This window comes from Mustela erminea, chromosome 1 (assembly GCF_009829155.1).
Source record: "Mustela erminea isolate mMusErm1 chromosome 1, mMusErm1.Pri, whole genome shotgun sequence".
In the NCBI taxonomy this organism is placed as follows: Eukaryota; Metazoa; Chordata; class Mammalia; order Carnivora; family Mustelidae; genus Mustela; species Mustela erminea.
In genome coordinates this window covers 30,412,299-30,432,738 of record NC_045614.1, presented here as the reverse complement: position 1 = coordinate 30,432,738, position 20,440 = coordinate 30,412,299, and the positions used below count along the sequence as shown (strand labels likewise).

Sequence of the window (20,440 nt, the reverse complement as noted above, 5' to 3'; positions counted from 1 at the left end):
GACGAGGCAATGGCCTTCTAGGTGAAAGACAGCCTGTTGGAACTGGGGGTGCAGGTGAACTGATGTGCAGGATGCCTGGATGTGGACACCATGTAAGGACCGTGGATTTCACTGGAAAGGTTTTTAAGAAATTCCAAAAGCCTCAGTTTGCATTTCTACCAGGAAGAGAGCCTGGTCCCCTTATTCTGAAATATGTTCTCCAGTGATCATGTCACATGTTAACAGTTTGTCCTGAGCATACAAAGAAGCCACAGGGGACCTACAGACCAGAAGGTATAATTATTTGCAGAGAACTTTCCATGTCCCAGGCTCTGTACTCTTTGTTCCCTACCATTGTTTCATTTTAAAGGCCAAAGCCAAGGAAGGACTTTTTTTTTCCTTATTATTCGTATTTTACAGATAAAGAAGTAAGACTTGGGTATTAACTTGAGCAAGGATGCACCAAAGTCAGTGGTTGGTCTGGAATTTGAGTTCAGGTTTGCCGGACTCCAAAATCTGTATTTTTATCAATCACTTTTTACTGTTTCATCATTCATTCATTCATTCATTCATGAGCAAACAATGACTATATACCCACCATGTCCTAGGTGTCATGTCAGGTGCTGTTGATCCGAGGATGCACAAGACCCTCCCATGAGGAGGCCCCAGCATTCAGGTCAAGGGGTGCACTGGCCCTCCCAGGGAATGACCCCATGATCAAGGCCTCAGTGGCCTGTGCCTTGAGCACCCAAGATAACCCTACAAATTTAGCCAAGCAGATAAAGACTGAGCCCAGTGATTTCTTTTCAGATGATAAACTCAGATCTTTAGGAAGAATACCCAATCCCCGCAAGTATGTTTATTTTTGAAGCTCTTTTGTGCAGAGAGGGAGTAATATGCTGTGTTGTTCAAGCCACCTAATGACATTGAAAACAAAGAGGTCACTGCTGGTAGATCCATATGGAAGCTAGAAAATAGAAAGAACGCCGCATTTGGACGTAAGAATGCTTTGGTTCTCATCTCTGCTCTCCCACTTCCTCCTTGAGAGTCTCTGGACGTTCCCTTGCTCTCTCTGAGCCTCAGACCCCTCCCATCTGTTAAAGAGAAACAGTAATGCTATGTTTCTCTTTTTGCTCACCCCCAACCAGCCTATATCCAAATGATAAGTACAGTCTCAGAGGCTCTATTCCAAACTCCATCCCCAATGGATCACTTCTGCCTCTACTGGGATCACCATCGTGCAACCACTATCACCTTGCAGGACTATTTCTATCCCCCACGTCCTGGTCTTGCAAGTTCCACCCCAAGTCCCCCCTGGTACTTTAGGCATAACTTCTGGAGTCCACAAGTTCCCCAGAGGCATTTGAAGATGTCTAACAGGTGAAACAAAATTCACGGACTACAAAACATGAAGCAGGAGTACTTAATGCTGCATTAAATGTCTACGAAATATCAACTTCATGTCAGCCAATCCAAGGCAAGTTATACCAACTCTTACCATAGTCACATAAAGTTACAGTAATCATAGGATGCCTGAGCAGGTAAAAATGTTTGATACAGAATGGCATGACCTTCCAAAGAATGAGGACCTAGGATGCTGGAGAATCCTAAAAACAACCCTACTTTTTTGCCTTCTTTTTAAATCATTTGCAAGGTTAAAAAGTAATGGCTAATGACAGTTATTTTTAAAAGAAGGGGGTTAAAATCACTCCACGGGGGCTGTTAAAAGTGCTTTTTCTTAAGACTTTTCTGTGCTTAAAGTTTCTAAAAGCAACAAGATAAGTTTTTGGAAGAGTTTCTGGGAGGACAGCTGCCTACAAAGGAATTAAGTGCTCAAATCAGAGCTTCTTTTAATAAGATAAAGTAATTCAAGCTCATTAATCTGGTGAGTAGAAATGATTAAACTGAAAATAGAACAATATTAATATTTTCTCCCCAAATAGCAAAAAACCATGAATTTCAATGTCAAACTCTTTTTTAAAAAAATTTATTTGTGTCAAACTCTTTTTAGAAGCAATCATGGATTTACTTCTTTGTTTGCTAATTTGGGTGGGACATGGGATGCTCTTTCTCAATGTGTTCTGCTTTAAAATAGGCTAGTTACTTAGACATTCTCACACAGTGGTATATGTTCTTAAAAAACCACTTTTAACCAAAACAGGAAGCAATCTTTACCATTGAAAATGCAGCTAAAAAAGTGATTCCCTCCATCAGCAGAATCAAAGACCATCCTTCAAAAAAATGGCATGACTTAGGAGACTGGAGGGGGCACACAGGCAACCCAGTGTCCTCATGGTTTCCATTGCTTTTATTACATTATGCAGTGTCACTTTAATTAAGCCATCAAATCAAATTATCAGATCAAGTGCTTTTGATTCCACTGTGATTTGAACAGGTTTCGTTAAATTAATAAACCATATGTTTCATGTTGTTGGAAGGAAAGTTATTTTTCCTTCATTCATTGTTCCAAAAGTCTTCACAATAGACAGTATTTAGTACTTAATCGCCAAATGCTCTTCCATGTGCCCGGGATGTGTTGCAGAATAACTGAAATGACAGCCCATTAAATCCTAAAGTCTGTCCAAGTTATTTACCGACAAAGGGCAGAGTAGCAAATTGGATGTCCCTTGAACAATCCACCGAGTCTAAATATTGTTTCCATTTACTGGAACTGAAGCTTTATATTTTTATGGATGACATCCATTATAAGTCTTTCTGTAGCAACAATACAGTATTAAGATGACTTTTCCCCCCTTTCCTTTGGTGTTGTACATGACCATGCGTCTGGTGCTGGCACTGAAAGGCTGGATTCTGTTTTCTCTATTCCAGTATGTCCAATCATCCTGACAGAAGGGCAAGATGGGGGCACATTAACTCAGGCATTCCTCACTGTGCAGCTCAATGAACACCAGTTAATGATCATGGCCAAGAGAACAAGGGAGGTGTGGGGCTGTAATCAGTCTGGGGAGGCTCTCCTTACACGTCTGCTGTGAAAGATGACCAGGGGTTAAGGTGAATTGGTAAGTGGTTGGTTACTGAGTTAATAAATATCTAACTGGTCCTTAGGTCTTGAGGTGGAATGGAGAAGTAGAAGAAACTGATGCTTCATGGTCATGGTCATCACCATCTTTACGACAGAAAAAATTTACCTTAAACTGAGACTTTGATTGAGTTTCTCCACCTGACTATGAGCCATCCCCTAGAGCACCAGTAGAGTCTGGTCTGCTGCCTGTTTTTGTAAATAAGGTGTTTTTGGAAGATAGTTTTCTACATGTATTCATTCGTGTATTATATGTCCATGACTGCCTTCATGCCAGAGTGGTAGAGCTGAGTGAGTAGTTCCCAAAGAAGACTAAGTACCAACGCGCCTAGGCGGCTCAGTCCTTAAGCGTCTGCCATTGGCTCGGGTCATGATCCCAGGGTTCTGGGATTGAGCCCCACATCAGGATCCCTGCACAGCAGGAAGTCTGCTTCTCCCTCTCCAACTCCCCCTGCTTGTGTTCCCTCTCTCGCTGTGTCTCTGTCAAATCGATCAATCAATCAATCAATCTTTAAAAAAAAAAAAAAGAGAGAGAGAGAGAAAGCAAGTTCTCACTCTCCGGTCCTTAACCAAGAAAGCTTACGGACTCTTGCCTTATGTAATTTAATTTATTTTTCTTTCTTCTGTAACAATAGCACAATAAATGCACAGTTCCATGATCAACACTGCAGCTCTCTTAGGCACTGAAAGTTTCCAACAATGATCAGGTAGAGAATGCCAACCAGACAGGTTTCGTTTGTTTGAATTACCGGAAGATTATAGGACACCTTCTCTCTCAAATCTTTTTTGTAGAAGACTAGAGAAGAGAAAGGAACTCTTCCTTTCTGTTGGGACTCTCCACTGCATTAAGGTCTAAGGTCAATCATCCATGCCCTCGAGGCTGCCTGCCTCCATGCTGGTATTTACGACTGGCTTTTGGCCCATCATGCCATAGAACTACCTGACTCTTCTTGCGGGGAGGAAAAAAAAAAAGGTGGACCATTTGGTCATACAGACCATGATTCCATGAAATGTACACTTAAAAACAAACAGGGACATCATCAGTCATTAGGGAAATGGAAATCACTACTACTTCGCTTCTACTGGGATGGCTACTTAAAAAAAGATATACAGCAAGAGTTGGTGAGGACGTGGAGAAATCCCACACACGGCTCCTGGGAACGCAAACTGGTACAAGGGCTCTGGCAAACAGGTGGGCAGTTCTTTGAAACCGGAGAGCTGGAATCACCAGGTGACTCAGCAATTTTACCCCGAGGTGTGCATCTGAGACAACTGAAAACCGATGTCCACACAGAAACTCGAACGCAAATGTCCACAGCAGTATTACTAACAACAGCCACAAGGTGGAAAACACTCAAACACCTATCAGTTGTGAAAAGCAGAAAAACAAAACGTGGTATATCCATATATTACTTGGCCATCAAATGAAAAATCCTGAGCTCTATTCCAGTATGGATAAACCTTGAAAATATTATGCCAAAATATTACACTGGAAGAAGCCAGAGACAAAAGGCATAATTTGGGGGCAGCTGGGTGGCTCAGTCGTTAGACGTCTGCCTTTGGCTCGGGTCATGATCTCAGGTCCTGGAACTGAGCCCTGCATCGGGCTTCATGCTCAGCGGGGAGGCCTGCTTCTCCCCCTCCCACTCCCCCTGCTTGTGTTCCCTCTCTCACTGTGTCTCTATCAAATAAATAAATAAAATCTTAGAAAGAAAGTGAGGGGGCGCCTGGGTGGCTCAGTGGGTTAAGCCGCTGCCTTCGGCTCAGGTCATGATCTCAGGGTCCTGGGATCGAGTCCCGCATCGGGCTCTCTGCTCAGCAGGGAGCCTGCTTCCCTCTCTCTCTCTCTCTCTGCCTGCCTCTCCATCTACTTGTGATTTCTCTCTGTCAAATAAATAAAATCTTTAAAAAAAAAAAAAAAAAAGAAAGAAAGTGAGGAAGAAGGAGTGAGTGATTGTTAATGGATGTGGACTCCTGGGGGGCGATAAAACTATTCTGGAAGTTTGTGAACACACAACTTTGTGAAGAGTCAATTCCACTGAAGTGCACACTTTAAAAAAAAAATGAACTTTACTGCACATGAATGAAATCTCGATAAAGCCATTATTAAAAAAAACAACAAACAGGAATGCTAGTGCACGATAAAAAGGGATGAGCTACTGACAGATGCTACAACAGGGATCAATCTTAAAATCCTAACGTCATGTGGCAGATACAAGCAGATTAGAGACTGTCTGCTACTAAGAATAGGAGGAAGAATTGAGGGAACTTTCTGGGGTGATGAAAATGTTCTGAAACAGGATTATATAAACAGAACTATAACTCTAAATTTATTAAAAATGATTAAAGTGTATATTTATAATAGTTGTATTCTATGATACGTACGTTTTGCCATAAGACAACCAGGAAACCCTGACTGACTGCTGGCAGAAGGAGAGCACGGTATATACAGTCCCTCTGGGGAACTGCTGAGCAGTTCCAACCAAATCAGAACATGAATGTGCACTCCAGGCTGTCGCCACTGGACCCGTGGCGTCATACCCAATAGAGATGTGTCCAGATGCTCATCGAAAAGCACGGTCAAGGATTCTCATCATCACCAAAGTGTGGAAACCATGCATATGTTCACGGATAGCAAAATGGATGAATAAATTCAGGTGGAGCCTCACGATGACATTCAGCAGTAAGAACAAACCACATCTACAGGCAACAGCATAGATGACCCTCAGAACCAGCGTAGAGTGAAAAAAGCAAGACACAAAAAAGGACAGAGGGGATAATTCTATTTCTACGAAATTCAACAACAGGCAAAGCTAATTCATGCTCGCGGTTACCCTTGGGAATGGACTGTTCCTAGGAAGGAGGAGCTAGAGGTGCTCCTGGGAAGCTGGTGAGGTTAGTCTCTTGACCTGGGAGTTTGCTATTCAAGTCTATGGGGGGTGAGACGCATCAGGGGGTACATGTCCACTTTCCCGTATGTTATACTCCAGTAACATGCTTAAGACACAAATAGGACTGTACCTCCACCCTTCTCTGCTTCTAAAAAAGATCACTAAACATTTCAATAGTCACACATTTTAGGATTCAGATTCAGATTTAGGATTACATACACACACCACGATAACTGCAACAAAACCTTGTACCATAAAGAACTCCTCTATTTAAGGAAGGGTCCACGGCTCAGCGCAAATTCAGAGAAAGCCCATCCAGTAGAAGATCTTACCCGCCTTTGACAATTTAATGCTACAGAAACCATTTTCTTCTCTAACTTTTTTCGGGTAGTAAGAGCTATGCACTCCCTCTGCACAGCTGATGTATCGTATTCTCGGCCCGTTTTTTAGGGAGGAACTTTTCAACTGTCATAACCTTAGCAATTCTGAGCTACCAGATCTTGTATTCACTTGTGATATAAATTCGTCACCCCCCGTCGTCCTCTGCATTCACCTCTCACACAATACTCAATCCCTAAGAGATTCCTCTTTTCCCAAGCAAGTTCTCTTGGGAGAAAGCTTTGGAGCTTGGTCGTTTTCTTTATTTTTAGCTTGGTTGAAAAACAAAATTAGCCCAAGTGAGGTTTGCTATGCCAGCCAACCTCAGACATTTCCCAGGCTGGCGTGCTTCTTCACCCACCCATTGTTCCCAGCTGACAAATGACGCCCTTGACAAAGTGTCGGCTCCAAATTACTTGAATCTCAAGCGTTTCTGGGTGGCATCTGGCCAGACTAGTTTCTCTCACCGTCCTCAAACAAAATCACAGACAGGAAGGAAATGATCACATTCTTAAGTTCCTTTTCCTCTTCTATTAGCTTCTTTTCAGATATACGAGCCTGGAAAACGGGCTCATTCTTATCAAAGTGCACATCAACGCTGTTACTTGTGGAATACACTCGCATCCCCCCTGTTCTTACAAAGGTCATATGCCAGTAAATTAGTCCCTTTTATTGGGGGGTGGGGCAGTCTTAAAATGTCCCTGTGTAACTTACCCCACTAAAAATACCAGTCTGTGTCCAGTGTTGATCAATGACACAAGCCCTTCCCATATGACCCAAGCTCACGATTTCAGAGAGCACACTCGTTCAGAAAAGAACCACCTCAAAAAAAGAGAAAAGAACCATCTCTTCACACCCAAAAAGAATTCCTTCTTATTCCTTCCTCCCTTCCAAATACTGGAATTTTTTTGGTAATATTTTATTTATTTATTTGAGAGAGAGAGAGAATGAGAAAGAGAGGGAGCCTGATGCGGGACTCAATCCCAGAACGGATTGAGTTGAGCCAAAGACAGATGCTTAACTGACTGAGCCACCGAGGTGCCCCCGCCAAGTACTGGAATTTTGATCAGCCTTACTCTCTAAGTGAGGACACACCCTGGGGGGCCTGAAGTAGACCTTTGAGGATAGAATTCGACTTTCTAGTTTCCCGGAAGAGAAACTTATGTTCAATTCACATAAGAATGTAGAAATAGAAAAAGACTGAGAAGACTAAACTCAAGTTTATCGGATATGGGAATCAAACCGTTACACAGTGGTTTAAAAAAGGCCACATGGTGTCAGGTAGGGGTGGAGAGCAGGAGGGGGAGGTCTTAACTGGTGCGGAGGTCATCAGTAAGGAGGTAAGGGTGGGCTGTAGGGTGGAGTGCTGGGGGCCAAGTCAAAGGTGCTGGTGCCTGAGGTCAGAGACAGCGTCCTGATCCCAACCGAAGGGGGTTGAGGGGCAGGTACAAGGTAAGACACCCACAAGCTTCCCTCAGACATTCACTAGTCAGTGTTGATGTTATAAGGTAAAAATACCAACAGAATGACTGATATATTACTAGTCAAAAGGGCAACTCTGAACATATCTATTTAACTGAAATTTTTCCCACAACTGCTTCTATTTATCATCCAGACAAGTCTCTTTCAGCAGAGAAACATATGCTCTTAACGCGGAGTTCCAACTCTTGGCTGGTTTGGAACGCCTTTTAATTTAAAGTAATTTATGATAAGGAATCTTCCCCCGGGCAAGGGCACTTAATCCAACTATACCTTTAGAGGCTTCTGTCCCCAGGGGGTTTTCTAAGAAGTCTGTCATGTCGTGGTTCCAGGCATCTCGGACCGCAGACTTGGACACCACCCTGCCGTTCAGCTCTTGCTGTGGTCGGAAGTTATTTCTCAGATACTCCACCGACTTGACGTGGTCTTGCTGCTCCGTGGTGAAGATGGAGTAAAAAGCCTCGAGCTAAACAGAGAACCAGAGAGGGAAGAGGGGGGAGAAAGAGACCAAGAATGAGAAAAGCGGTGTGGGCGGGGGTGGGGGTGGGGGTAGGTGGTGGGGGATGGGGTGGGGTGGGGGGAAGCCAAGGACACAAAATGGTAGGACTTGCCCCAAGCCGAGTGTGACAAACCCAGCAGGATGCAGGCTCCTTGCTGGAACCACTGCCCAGGGGCTTATCTGGCTGTGGTTTCTGTCCTGTCAGCGAACTGGGAGAATACTCCACTGGAGGAAGCTTGTACAAAGCTCTTGGAGCCTGTTTCTCAGAAAAGAGTTCCAGTCTTTCTGCTCTGCCCCCTGGCAAGACTGTTCATGTTCTGGGAAGAGCACAAGGTGATGGTACAACTGGCAGGTTCCGGAGCCCGGAGTACCTAGATGGAAAGTCTAGCTCCACAGTTCACCCGCTCCGGGGCTCTAGGAAGTGGCTTCCGTGCTCTGAGCCTCAACTGTTCCTCAATAAAATAGTGCTAACAACAGCAGCATCGACCCCGGTAGGGTTTGTGCCAGTACTCAATGAGATAATCCACGTGCCGTGTTTAAAACAGTCCCTGGCACAAAAGGGCTCAGTGAAGACGAGTGATTCAGTTCTTACTAAGTGTCTTCTTCCGTATGTAATAGGGATTCAGTTCAGCAAAGTTGCTAAGGCAGAAAGCTGATGGCTTGTGAGGTAAACTACTCAGTTTCAATACTTACCAGATGCGTAATCATAGTCAAACTATTCAAGCATCAGTAACTCAATACATATCAACATTTTATATATATATTATATAAGACAGATATAATACTAGCCACTATCTTATAAGATCATGGAAAAAACTTATAAAATAAGATTATTTTCATCTTAAAAAATTAAAATGTATATAAACCATTTAGCAGCCATTAAGCCCATGGTTAGGATTAGCTGCAGTCATTATTATTCATATTATTAAAAAACACTTTCCAGAAGACTACAGACCCAACTTTTATGGAGATGCAAAGAAAAAAAAGATCAGGACTTCAGGATCATATTTCCATTATTAAAAAGGATTCTTTGTGGCCCTCCATCTTCTGCTCATTAAAAAACAACAACAACAACAACAACAAAACAAACCTAAAAAAAACCCAAACCAAAACAAACCAAAACCAAAACCAAAACCACAACAAAAAAAACCCCAAAACCAGAACACCACAGTAATGCTTTGATAGAAGAGAAATGAAGCTGAGGCTGGGCTAGAGATCTGGACCACAAAGTTATCCTGGTCACCAAAGAAATAAAATTAATCTAAAATGACCAGCCATGGAACACACTACTTCCTTGAAGTGGGGGATGAAAATGGAACGGCCCATTTGGCTCCTTGAATACCCAATCAGAATGCTTCCCAAGCAGCCAGAGTGGCCGCCCTAGGCTGTCAGGGACCATGGCCAACACCAATGTTAAATATACAGGAACATTACGACAGTGTTTCTTTCTTTCTTTTTTTTAAACATTTTATTTATTTATTTGAGAGACTGAGATCACAAGTAGGCAGAGAGGCAGGCAGAGAGAGAGGAAGAAGCAGGCTCCCTGCTGAGCAGAGAGTCCGATGCCCCAGGACCCTGGGATTATGACCAGAGGCTTAAACCCACTGAGCCATCCAAGCGCCCCTCTTTCTTTCTTTTTTATAAGTAGGCTCCACGCTCAACGTGCAGCTTGAACTCAGGACCCTCAGATCAAGAGTTGGATGGCCACCAACTGAGCCCATCAGGAGCCTCCCAACCTGCGTTTCTGGATGGTCATCTTGAAGCCTGGAACTAACCCCAGTGTTTCTCAGACAGCTTCAGACAATATCACAAAAATTGATGTGCTTGATACGAAACTCCCTCTCTTTGCATGAGAAAGCAATGAATGTGCATAGTGATCACAGCCAAGAAAAATCATTTAACTACCTGGATTCACCTATCATTTCACCTCCCCTGCAATTCTCCTGCAAATGTAAAGTGATAACAAACCATGAAACCTTTTCTGCTTTTTCATCAAGGTAACAGATCCAGAATATCTCTCAACCCAGCCTAAAAGCAAAAGTAGTCTGGTCCTGTGGTGTTACTCCAGTTCTCCAGCAGTCTCGTACCTTCTAACAACTCCTGTGGTGGCTATGCAAAATTGTCTTTCTTCCCATTCTTCCTTGTGATGTTCCTTCTTTATTTATAGTGAAGAGAGAAAGGCCATAAGAGCAGAAAAATTAAGAAAATTGGACTGTTTACAATGCCAAATGTGACCCACTCAGATGAACATAATTGGAGGTATTGAAGAAAATCCAGTCTCCTTAACCTGGCAATGTGTACTCACTCCAACTCGGAACTGAACACATCCACACATGAGAGAAGGTTTCAGTTTCCTGACAGAAAATAACTTCTTAAGATTACATGCAAGGAATTAACAAAGACTCTGGAGACCGTCTAGGAAAAGACCAACCAAAGTGATTACAGGGACAGCAGCTAAATCCCGTGTGGAAAGGTGAAGGGAAGTGGGAAGTGTTTAGCCTGAAGAAAAGGCAGGTTAGAAGTAATTTGATTAAAGGCCCTTGTATGTGGAACATGCTGACCAGCTCTTCTCCATGTCCAGAGAAGGCCAAAGAGAGGAAATTGGTTTAAATTAAAGCCTTAGAGACGTGAGTTGAATAGAAAAAATTCCTTAACTTTCAGGGTGATTTTTTTTTTTTTTTTTTTAAACGGCCAGGCTGCTATACATAGCAAGTTAGAACGGAAATATTCTGGAAAAGCAGCCATCTGTCCTGAAATAGTTTAATTTCTGAGATGCCAGAAAAGGATGGCCTTGGAGACTGTCTCGGCAATCCGACTCTAAGGTTTGTTTATTCTCTAGAAGACTTGCTTCTTTCACAGCTAGCATTTAGTTCTCCTAAAAAGTTTCATTTCTGATGCCTCAGGAAAGAATTAGTCATATAACTGTAAAAAGAGGCAGGTTCTGAATTTAACACAAAAATGCTTTTGCTTAAATTGCTCTTACAGCTTAATGACATGCTATGGCTTAAAAGCTCGGCTGCTTCCTTGTCATTAACTCAACTTGCCCAGAGATTTCCAAGGAAGTATGTGATGGTTTTCAGAGTGAACTGATGACCTGGACGATATTATATTGTCAACTGGATCATAGCTTCGCTTGACAGTCATACAAAAGAGGAAAAGGAGGTCAAGCTTAGCAGACTCATCAAATGTCCTTCAGTATGTTGGCAGTGTTCACTAAAACCCTGTCATTCCTCTCAGTTGAATGAAAATTGCCAGTGGTCTCTCTCGCTGGTGCCCTGCATGTCTGGCCATTGGGTAGAAACCACCATGATGCCTGGATTGGCCAAGGGAGTCTACGTTTGCACTCTGGCAGGTGAACAGTGATACTCTGGGTGAGAGAGCCACGGATGGATCATTACATAGCTACTCCTCTTTTTCCCTTGATCCTTACCCTTTCCTTGTAACCACACTTGATAAAGGTGAATCCGATCACCACCCAGATCTCTACTTTTTGATTCCAAGGGATTGCATTTATAAAGACTACGGTGAGAAGGTGCCCCCTAGAGTTGTGCAGGTCTAGCAGTACTGCCTAACTCTGCAGCCACAGGACAAGCTGTTAACTCTTCTAGATCTGCTTAATAGCCACACAGCTATTTTCTTAAAATGTACATGAGATGCCATCATGCCTCTGTTCAAAAACTTTCAAGGGCCTCCAATTCTACTGGTGGGGCCCTAAGGATCCAGCCTGTGCCCAATTCTCCAACCTCGTAACATTTACTCTTGCTACCTGGGTTCAAAACCCTGTTTCCAATCCCCACTTGCTAAGTGTGTAACCATGGTCAAAGTATTTGATGCTTCTGTGCTTTGGTTTTCTTACTTGTACAATAGCAATAACACCAATTGTGGTTTTTGCTACTATTAAATGAGATACTATACATAATGCATTTGGAATAATGTCTGGCACACAGTAGATATTCACTAAGTTTTATTAACATTACTATTATTCTTCTTTTATGAGGAATGTGGTAACTGTGATTGTACTATAAACTTCCAACAACTCTAAGATGCTCTCTCTGCTTCTCCCTCCTGTCCTCCTTGGAAAGTGTATTTATCAAACGCATTCTGTGACAGGTACTTTGTTATGGAATTCACAAACATTACTTTGGTTTCTCACTTGTTTTAGTTTAAAATAATAACATTAGAGTAACACTGTTAACACTATTATTATATCATTAACACCAACAGCTAATATTTACTGAGCGTTTATTCCCGGCATTGTGTTAAGAGTGTTAGGTGCTTTACTTCCTCACAGAAGTCTCATAAAGTTGGTGGTATTATCATATCATTATTTGTGACTGAGGAGGAAACTGGGCTTAGAGACTTGACATGGCCTGCCTAAGATCAAAGAGGAAACAAGAGTTGACGTGACCGGGGTGACTGGTTGAGCGTCCTACTCTTGGTTTCGGCTTCGGTCGTGATTGTAAGGTCGTGGAATCAAGCCCCTCCATCAGGCTCCAAGCCCAGCTCAGAGTCTGCTCGGGATTCTCTCTCTTCCTTTCCCTCTGCCCCTCCCCCTGCTCACGCATACTCTCCCCTCACCCTTTGAAGTGAGTATTAGAAACTTAGGTCTGTTTGGCTGTCATACTCTCAGCCACTTCATGTCACATGCATAATAGGCCTGCAGCATTATTCATGGAAAGAGTAACATCGCAGTGGAGTTACTGAATGTGATAACAGAAGTCCCCAAAGAGTTCCTCCTAGCTGACCCTGAAAGACCACTAATGCGGGGCACCCACCATTGGCAATATAAAACTATGTGCACTTTACCGCACTCTGGACGGAAACAACTTAGGGCTCAATGAAGAAGGAACTGGGAACCAGAAACAAGATGGCGGGCACAAGGAGGAAAAGCTATGCACCACAAAAAGCCCACACTTACTTACCTATTCTTTTCCAGAGGCAAATAATAAACACACTGGATTTATCTTTACTTTAACATAACTAATGAAGTCTTTATCATTTAGTAAAAATAAACGAAAGTTTTTATTTCTATAATGTAAAATTGACTTTTTAACTTTTGAAGCGAACATGTAAAACACTTTTCTTTTATCCCTGCTTGGGGAGTTGTAATTGCATTTTAACTGGTGCTGTTTCAAGAACAATTTTAACCTTGAATTGCAAATGTGTTGGCTGGAAGTGTATATAAATCATTTCAACTTAGTTTTTATTATAAAAATATTACAGAGAATAATTAGTTTTTAATCTGTCAGTTCAAATCAAAGGAAAGTTGAAATCTATTCACGCTATTCGTGTGCAGCAAGAGCTCTCGTCCACGAGATGTGGGGAAGGGCCATCATGGCTGAAGGGGAAAAAGGAGAGAAAATCCAAAGTAATATAATTATGAACCATTAAAAGGCCACTGTGTACAATATGTTAGAGGATGGGCATATTACAGCCTTTACACAAAACCACAGTCCATTATAAACATAATAATAAACGCTGGGGTAAGCATTAAGAATGGAAATGTCACACCTAAGGTCACGGAGACACTTCAACTTCACCACACATTTGAGGGGTGACAGGGCAAGCCCTGGGGTGTTGCCTCATTATTAAACAAAAGTGATGGAATATTAAATTCCCAATAGCCCAGAGCATCCAAAGTTTTACTGACTGAACCATGGCTGCAAAAATAAAATCCAAGAATAGCTAGCTAACTACAAGGACATGTCCCTCCCGCAGCAACAGAGAGTTTTGCATGAAGACAATTATAAAAAGGCCTTCCACAGAAAGAAACGGATTTAACCATAATTGCCACCAAAGAAAGCTATCTGTTGGGATTAATAATGACACGTTTACCCCACCATTTTTTTTTTAAAAGATTTTATCTATCTATTTGACAGAGAGAGAGAGAGATCACAAGTGGGCAGAGAGGCAGGCAGAGAGAGAGGAGGAAGCAGGCTCCCTGCTGAGCAGAGAGCCAGATGTGGAGCTCGATCCCAGGACCCTGAGATCACGAACTGAGCCGAAGGCAGAGGCTTAACCCACTGAGCCACCCAGGCGCCCCTTACCCCACCATTTAAAAAACCCTCTCTATTCACATACACAGTGCATTATGTGGTCTTGGAATAGGAACTTTCTGAATTATGTGATTCCTTAGGTGTTGAGATAAAATGTGAAGGCTACAATAGCCATGAGCCCAAAGGAGCTGTTCCCCCAGAAATATGGTGAGCTCCCTTTGTTGGAACGATAATAATTTGAATACACTGGTTTGAATTAAATATATTAAATGAGGTTCACCTGTTTCTCTTTACATTTTTTTAATGTCGTGACTAGAAAATCACGTATGTGCTGGACAGTGCTGCCCCAGAGTCTTGGTGACGATTTAATAACAGCAACAACAACAACAAAAAATCCACCCAATATGTCTTGCACACGCCCTGTGGCGCTAGGCACTAGTTTAGGCATGCCACATGCATTCTAACATTTAATCTCTATAATGACTCCATGAAGTGGCTGTATTCTTATCATCCCCATTTTACAGAAGAAAACTGAGGCACAAAGCAAGCCGCGGAGTAACTCAACTCATGTGGCTGAAAAATGGAGCCAAGAATGAAACCCAGGCAGTTTGTCTCTGAACAGAACATGGTCTTAATTCAATAGAGTTTCTCTGCTCTTTACGACAGAGGTAACACTGGCTTAAAAAAAAAAAAAAAGTATTGCAAATCAACCTTTCCTAACCACTCCAGCTTACTGTTAGAAAAAAAATTAAATATCCGGAAGCAAACAAACTAGACACTAGACATCTTTATATTTATTTATTGCTTTTTTTTGATTGAGCCTCCAAGAGGCACTTAAACAAAATTCATGTGAGGAAAAATTATAGGTAGTATCATATTTTAAAGTATAGGAAGCAGACAGTTCTGGAAACGGAAGTTTGGTATAGTTTCCAATGGCCAATGTGCCATCATATGAGAGCCATCATTCTAGAATAAAACACATCCTTGTCTACTGGACTCAAATGATCATGTTCTCTGATTGATCATGAACACAATAGAGGCACCATCTCAACATGCTAGCCTCGCTCCTTTGACCTGGTAAACCAGAACTGAGAGTGGCACCATTTTGTTGGGATGATAAAGTCACGACACAGTGTTTGCCTACTATTTACAGAGACATTTAGTGGAACCAACCACCTAAGCCACACTGACTGCAAGCCAACACGTGATCTCATTAGCAACACTGTATTAGATCCAGATTATCACAGGGACCAAAGTCAGAGCTTACCGGCTATGGGGCTGGTTTCAGTGTCCAAGGAGACTCACAGAAGAGGCAAAATAAGGAGTTGTTCCTATCTGGAAGGCTTCAAAGAAATCCACGTCATACAAGCCACCATACAAGTGCTACCCACTGCATTATATGGTGAACACATTCTCATTTTTGTTGCTGACAGACACCCACACGGTGTAAGGGGGAACAGAACAGAGGAAACAGTCTTTGGAGAAAGAGAAGAATGAGGAACTTCGAATGTTTTCTTCCTGACAGCAGCAGACATAGGATTCTGTCTACTTGGTTTTCCGCACTGGCTGTCTGCCTTTCTGAAATGAACGTTCTGTGCTAACTTCCGAAAGAATGTTGGCAGGGTCAGGGAGGGAAGGTCTGAAGGGACAATACTTGGATGGTTAATGGTTTCCCTTCTGAGCACTGACACTACTGTGACCTCTATGCAAGTGTGCCAGCAAGGATCCCGTTTGGCCACAGGAAAATGAGCTGTTTTTCCTCCCTTGGGGGAGAGAGAGAAAGAGGGATAAGGTGAAGCTGTGTCTGATGAAAGTACTGTCTAAGGATAGTTTATAGTAAAGAAACTGGGAAGCCAGTATGATTAATTGATCTCTTTACTATTTCCTTGAAACAGAACTACCTGCAGACAAAGTCATATATTCCAAGTCACAGAGAAAAACTCTTCTACTTCCTCTCTCTGAGTCTTTGAGCAGCAAGGAGTGAAGCGTACACAGATGTTAACTAAGCATTTCCTGGGCGCCTGGGTGGCTCAGTGGGTTAAGCCTCTGCCTTCGGCTCGGGTCATGGTCTCAGGGTCCTGGGATCGAGCCTCGCATTGGGCTCTCTGCTCGGCGGGGAGCCTGCTTCCTCCTCTCTCTTTGCCTGCCTCTCTGCCTGCTTGTGATATCTCTCTCTGTCAAATAAATAAATAAAATAAAAATCTTAAAAAAAATTAAAAAACAAAACAAAAAAACCTAAGCATTTCCTAAGATGCCCAGTGACCCAATGTCAAAATGCTTCTAATTGACAAACACTTGACAAAACATCCAAGCCTATAGCTCTATCTTTTGTTCGGACCCACAAAATATTTGAAATTCGAATAAAACACAGTACTACACAATTATTACTCTTTGCCTCTCCCCTCCACAGAGTGTCCTACGAAAAAAGGGGCCAGACTCGTATTTCTTAGTCTCATTATCTCAAGCCTTTGTATCTCTGAAGACAAAAGCATCTATCTTAATGGACAAAAAGCATCTCTTTTCAAAGTCCCCTGCCCCAACCCTGGGGATATAAATATTTGGACTGCAATTTTACTTTATTCTAGTAAGACAATGCTGGCTTCACCATTAGGAAGAAAACTCGTTTCCTGTTTCATTATCTTCTTAAAGCTGGCAGATCCTGTTCAGCAACCAAATTGCTAATACTTCTTTTGTCATCAGAGAAGAATTAAAGGAAAAGAAATTTCTTGAAGTAAAATGTCTGCCAACAGCAGTGAAGCCAAGTCTGTCTGGCCTTACTTTGTTATCGGGACAACATGTCTCTCCTGCACATAGCTCCTTCTAAATGTCAAGCTCCGTTTATCCCCTGGGGCAGGGGGGCAACACTGGGTGTTTTAGGAAGCTACCTGGTCTGTCTGCTGATTTATTTAAGGATGGACACATGACCAAGGCCAGCCAAGCTGCTGGCTGACCAACATCTATTCAGATCTACCTTCTTGAATACTGGAAGTAGGACCCTCACTATTGTCAGTTGGTAGCTGGCCCTTGAGTTGAAAGGTGAACTGGTATGAGAGCAACCGTATTTGACCAGGTAACCAAAACAAAACCAACTGGGAGTGAGAAAAGCACGAGAATTTTGTAGAAGCACAGAATCACAGAATCACAGGGCAGTGGCAGAAACTCCAAGATTTAAGAACCTGTGTGGCCCCTGAGAGAGGGCTTTGCTTCCCAGCCACAGTCCTGGTTATGACGGCTTCATCTCAGGGTACCTCCACCACTGTTTCCTTAAAATACTCCCTTACCTGAGCTACCTTACGTGGGTTGCTGATTCTTAACTCCAAAACACACCCGACCAGGACACCCTCTAATGCTATTTCCCCCACCCCTTATTCCAAATTCTCTGCCTTTATTAGGAAAATCTTTGGACTCTTCCCCACTGCGGCCAAATCCACAATTTTGTTGCCCATATCTTTACTTATATCATGGGTGCTGTCACATAATTCTAGAACTTCCCCTGGCCTACTACAACATTCCATATTCCTACCTGTCACACTCTAAAAAGGCATCTCTATGAGCAGCTCTGATAAGAACCTTCCATTTTTAGACAGTCCTGCTTAATGGCAAATCCCGTTTCTCACAATCCTACCCAATGTTGCTGGCTCTATTTTCTGAAACTATGGAGAAGAAAATACCCTTCTACTTCAGCGCATGCTGCATTACGATGACTAATACATCCCCTCTAGGAATTTTCTCCTTCCATCTATTATGCCTCATGAGGTGATTTCAAGCCTCCCCACCCATTCCTACTCCCACCCGCCCTGTGGCTCCTCTTCCTCTGACACAGCCCTCAAACCCATCTCCATTTCATCCAATTTCCACATCCACCTTCCTAGGAAATTAGCCCAGGCCACACTCAGAGAGAAGCAGTTCAGTGTAATGGTCAGCCACAGGGGTTTTAGAATCAGACAAACCTGGGCTCAGTTTCCGGCCTCAACAGTCATTACCCATGAATTCCTGGCTACGTATTCCAATCTCTCCAGGCCACGATACCTTTACGTGCACCATCCTTGAGCAACAGCCATCTCTCCACGCTGTTTGGCCACGAAACTGGCCACGTGTAAAGTGCTTAGCGCACAGAAAGAGCTCAATCAATGGTATCTTTCCTTCACTTCGTCATGTACACAAATCTCTCCCTCTTCTGAACTTCGGGTAGGCTTAGTGGCTCAGAGCATGACTTTTGGGATCGGACACTCTGGCTTAGTAACTGGTTGGGTGGCCTTCTGTATCTCTTCTCTATAAAAGGGTTGGGGGGGGGCAAAGAGGACTACCGTTTGTGAGGATTAAATAGATGAGCACATATAAAGAGCTCGGAAGAGTTTCTGGCACAAGCTGGACAGCTGTTCTCTCCTCAAGATGGAATAATTACCTAATACCTGGTTTTATACCCTCAATACTCCTCAACCAGTGGCTGAGAAACTGTATTTTATATTTGACAATTCTTGGGTTCAGAAACACGGCTATTAGAAAGACAGAAGGAATCGGGGCAGGGGAGAGGATAAAAATACTGGTGTTTTGTAGCCACGTTAAATGGTTACGTCAACGCAAAACAAGTGAACACCGAGGTCCCATGTGGGGCTGAATACCTACCTGATGGTAAGAGATGGGGACAGGCCTCCGGAAGACGATCCACTCCACGATTTCGCTACACGGTGGGGTGGTCAGAGAACCCGTGTACCGGTAATAGCTCCCCAGGGACGCAGGCAGGAGGTCCCGGAGGACGAAAGGATCCAGAAAGGTCTCCTTCTCTGTGTGGAGGAAGAAGGAAAAGAAAGGCACAATGATGTAAGTCATATTATGCTGCAGACGTACAGTCGAAACCCTCGGCATGCTGGTGCCACATCACAAGCCTTCTGTTTGTTTACATCCCGAGAAGCACTAGCATTTGGTGGTGGGAGGGCCACAGCAAACAAAACAGCGTTTCCCAGGATGTGTTCTGAGGCTCCACGGTGCACTGTATTTCACGAAAAACAGGTTCCATGACGAGTGCTGCTGGGCAACCTGCGGTCCTTTCTTCTCCCCACCCCAGGGAACAAACAAAACACTAGCACAATCAAGTCCCTGAGAAGTCCTGCAGAAAAGAAATGGACTTGATTTCATGTAACCCATCCCTTCCCAATCTTGCTTTGCCATTGAACCCTTCCCCATCTAATACTTAGGAACTAACAATCAGTGGCATAAACGCTGGGACACCCATGAGAGATTCGGTGTAAAAAGAAAACTGTCAGCCAACGGTAAAGTTCAATTCCGAAGCTGGTTACATCCGATTGTGGTTTCACCCAGCATCTCTCCAAATCAAAGTGAAATCTAACCAACCTACAGACCTGAGCTTATAAAATGGGGGCCCAGACAACAGGCTTCTTCTTTTTACAAAAACAGAGTGGTCTTTCCTTATGTGGGAGGAATATTTCAACCAAGACTGAAAAATGATACCTAACAATAACTCTATGAGAAAAACAAGGCTGGAGGGGGTTAATGCCTGCCCAAGGTCACACAGCTCCTAAACTTCAAGGCTGGCATATGAACCCAGGCACTCTGACACCATAGTGTGCACAGATCTGACTCAGCTAACGAAGAAGCTGAAGCAACTTCAGTGAATATTGAAGGATAGGGGCAAAAGAGGAAAGGGCATTTGGGGCTGCAGGAATAGCATGTTCAAAAGTCCTGAGGCAGGAAGAAACAGTGCAACAGTGTTTAGGGCACTGTATTATAGCTCTCCCAATCCGGCTCAGTAGATCATCCAGCTTCCTTCCCAAATCAGAGAAGGCTCTATTCTCTCTCTAGGTCTACAAAGGTCTAGCCCTGAATTTAAAGTCTAGGATTTCTTTCTTAGCCCTTTTTGGAATGTAATAAGGCTATTCTAATCCTGCTAATGGTTTGCCTTGGCTCCCTAGTGGCCTCCAACACGGGCTAAAGGATATTCTTGCGAGGACCTTAGGGCTCCAGGTTACCTCCTGGACACATCTGTGCCTACAGGAGTAGTCCTTCCAGGTTCGCACCCCTCCTTCCTTTTCTTCAATGCAGAACGAGCAATACAGGTCTTTGTGCAAATGTGCATCCATGGACTTGAGAGAGCTCTGTGACTAAGGGTTATGCAAAAACCCCAACAGAAATCAACTCTTTAAGAATAAGCAAAATGGCA

General features: G+C 43.2%; 1 protein-coding gene across 5 annotated transcripts in view; it reads right to left on the bottom strand.

Moving 5' to 3' along the window:
- The window catches only part of PTPRG (protein tyrosine phosphatase receptor type G), a 699,794-nt gene that overhangs the window by 120,181 nt on the left and 559,173 nt on the right, over positions 1 to 20,440 (bottom strand). For all 5 annotated transcript variants that reach the window (XM_032359252.1, XM_032359242.1, XM_032359260.1 and 2 more), the window contains 2 exons: positions 18,889 to 19,046; positions 8,041 to 8,233 (listed from right to left, as the gene is read on the bottom strand). In XM_032359252.1, coding sequence (XP_032215143.1) covers positions 8,041 to 8,233; positions 18,889 to 19,046 — 351 coding nt within the window. The remainder of the gene's footprint in view (positions 1 to 8,040; positions 8,234 to 18,888; positions 19,047 to 20,440) is intronic.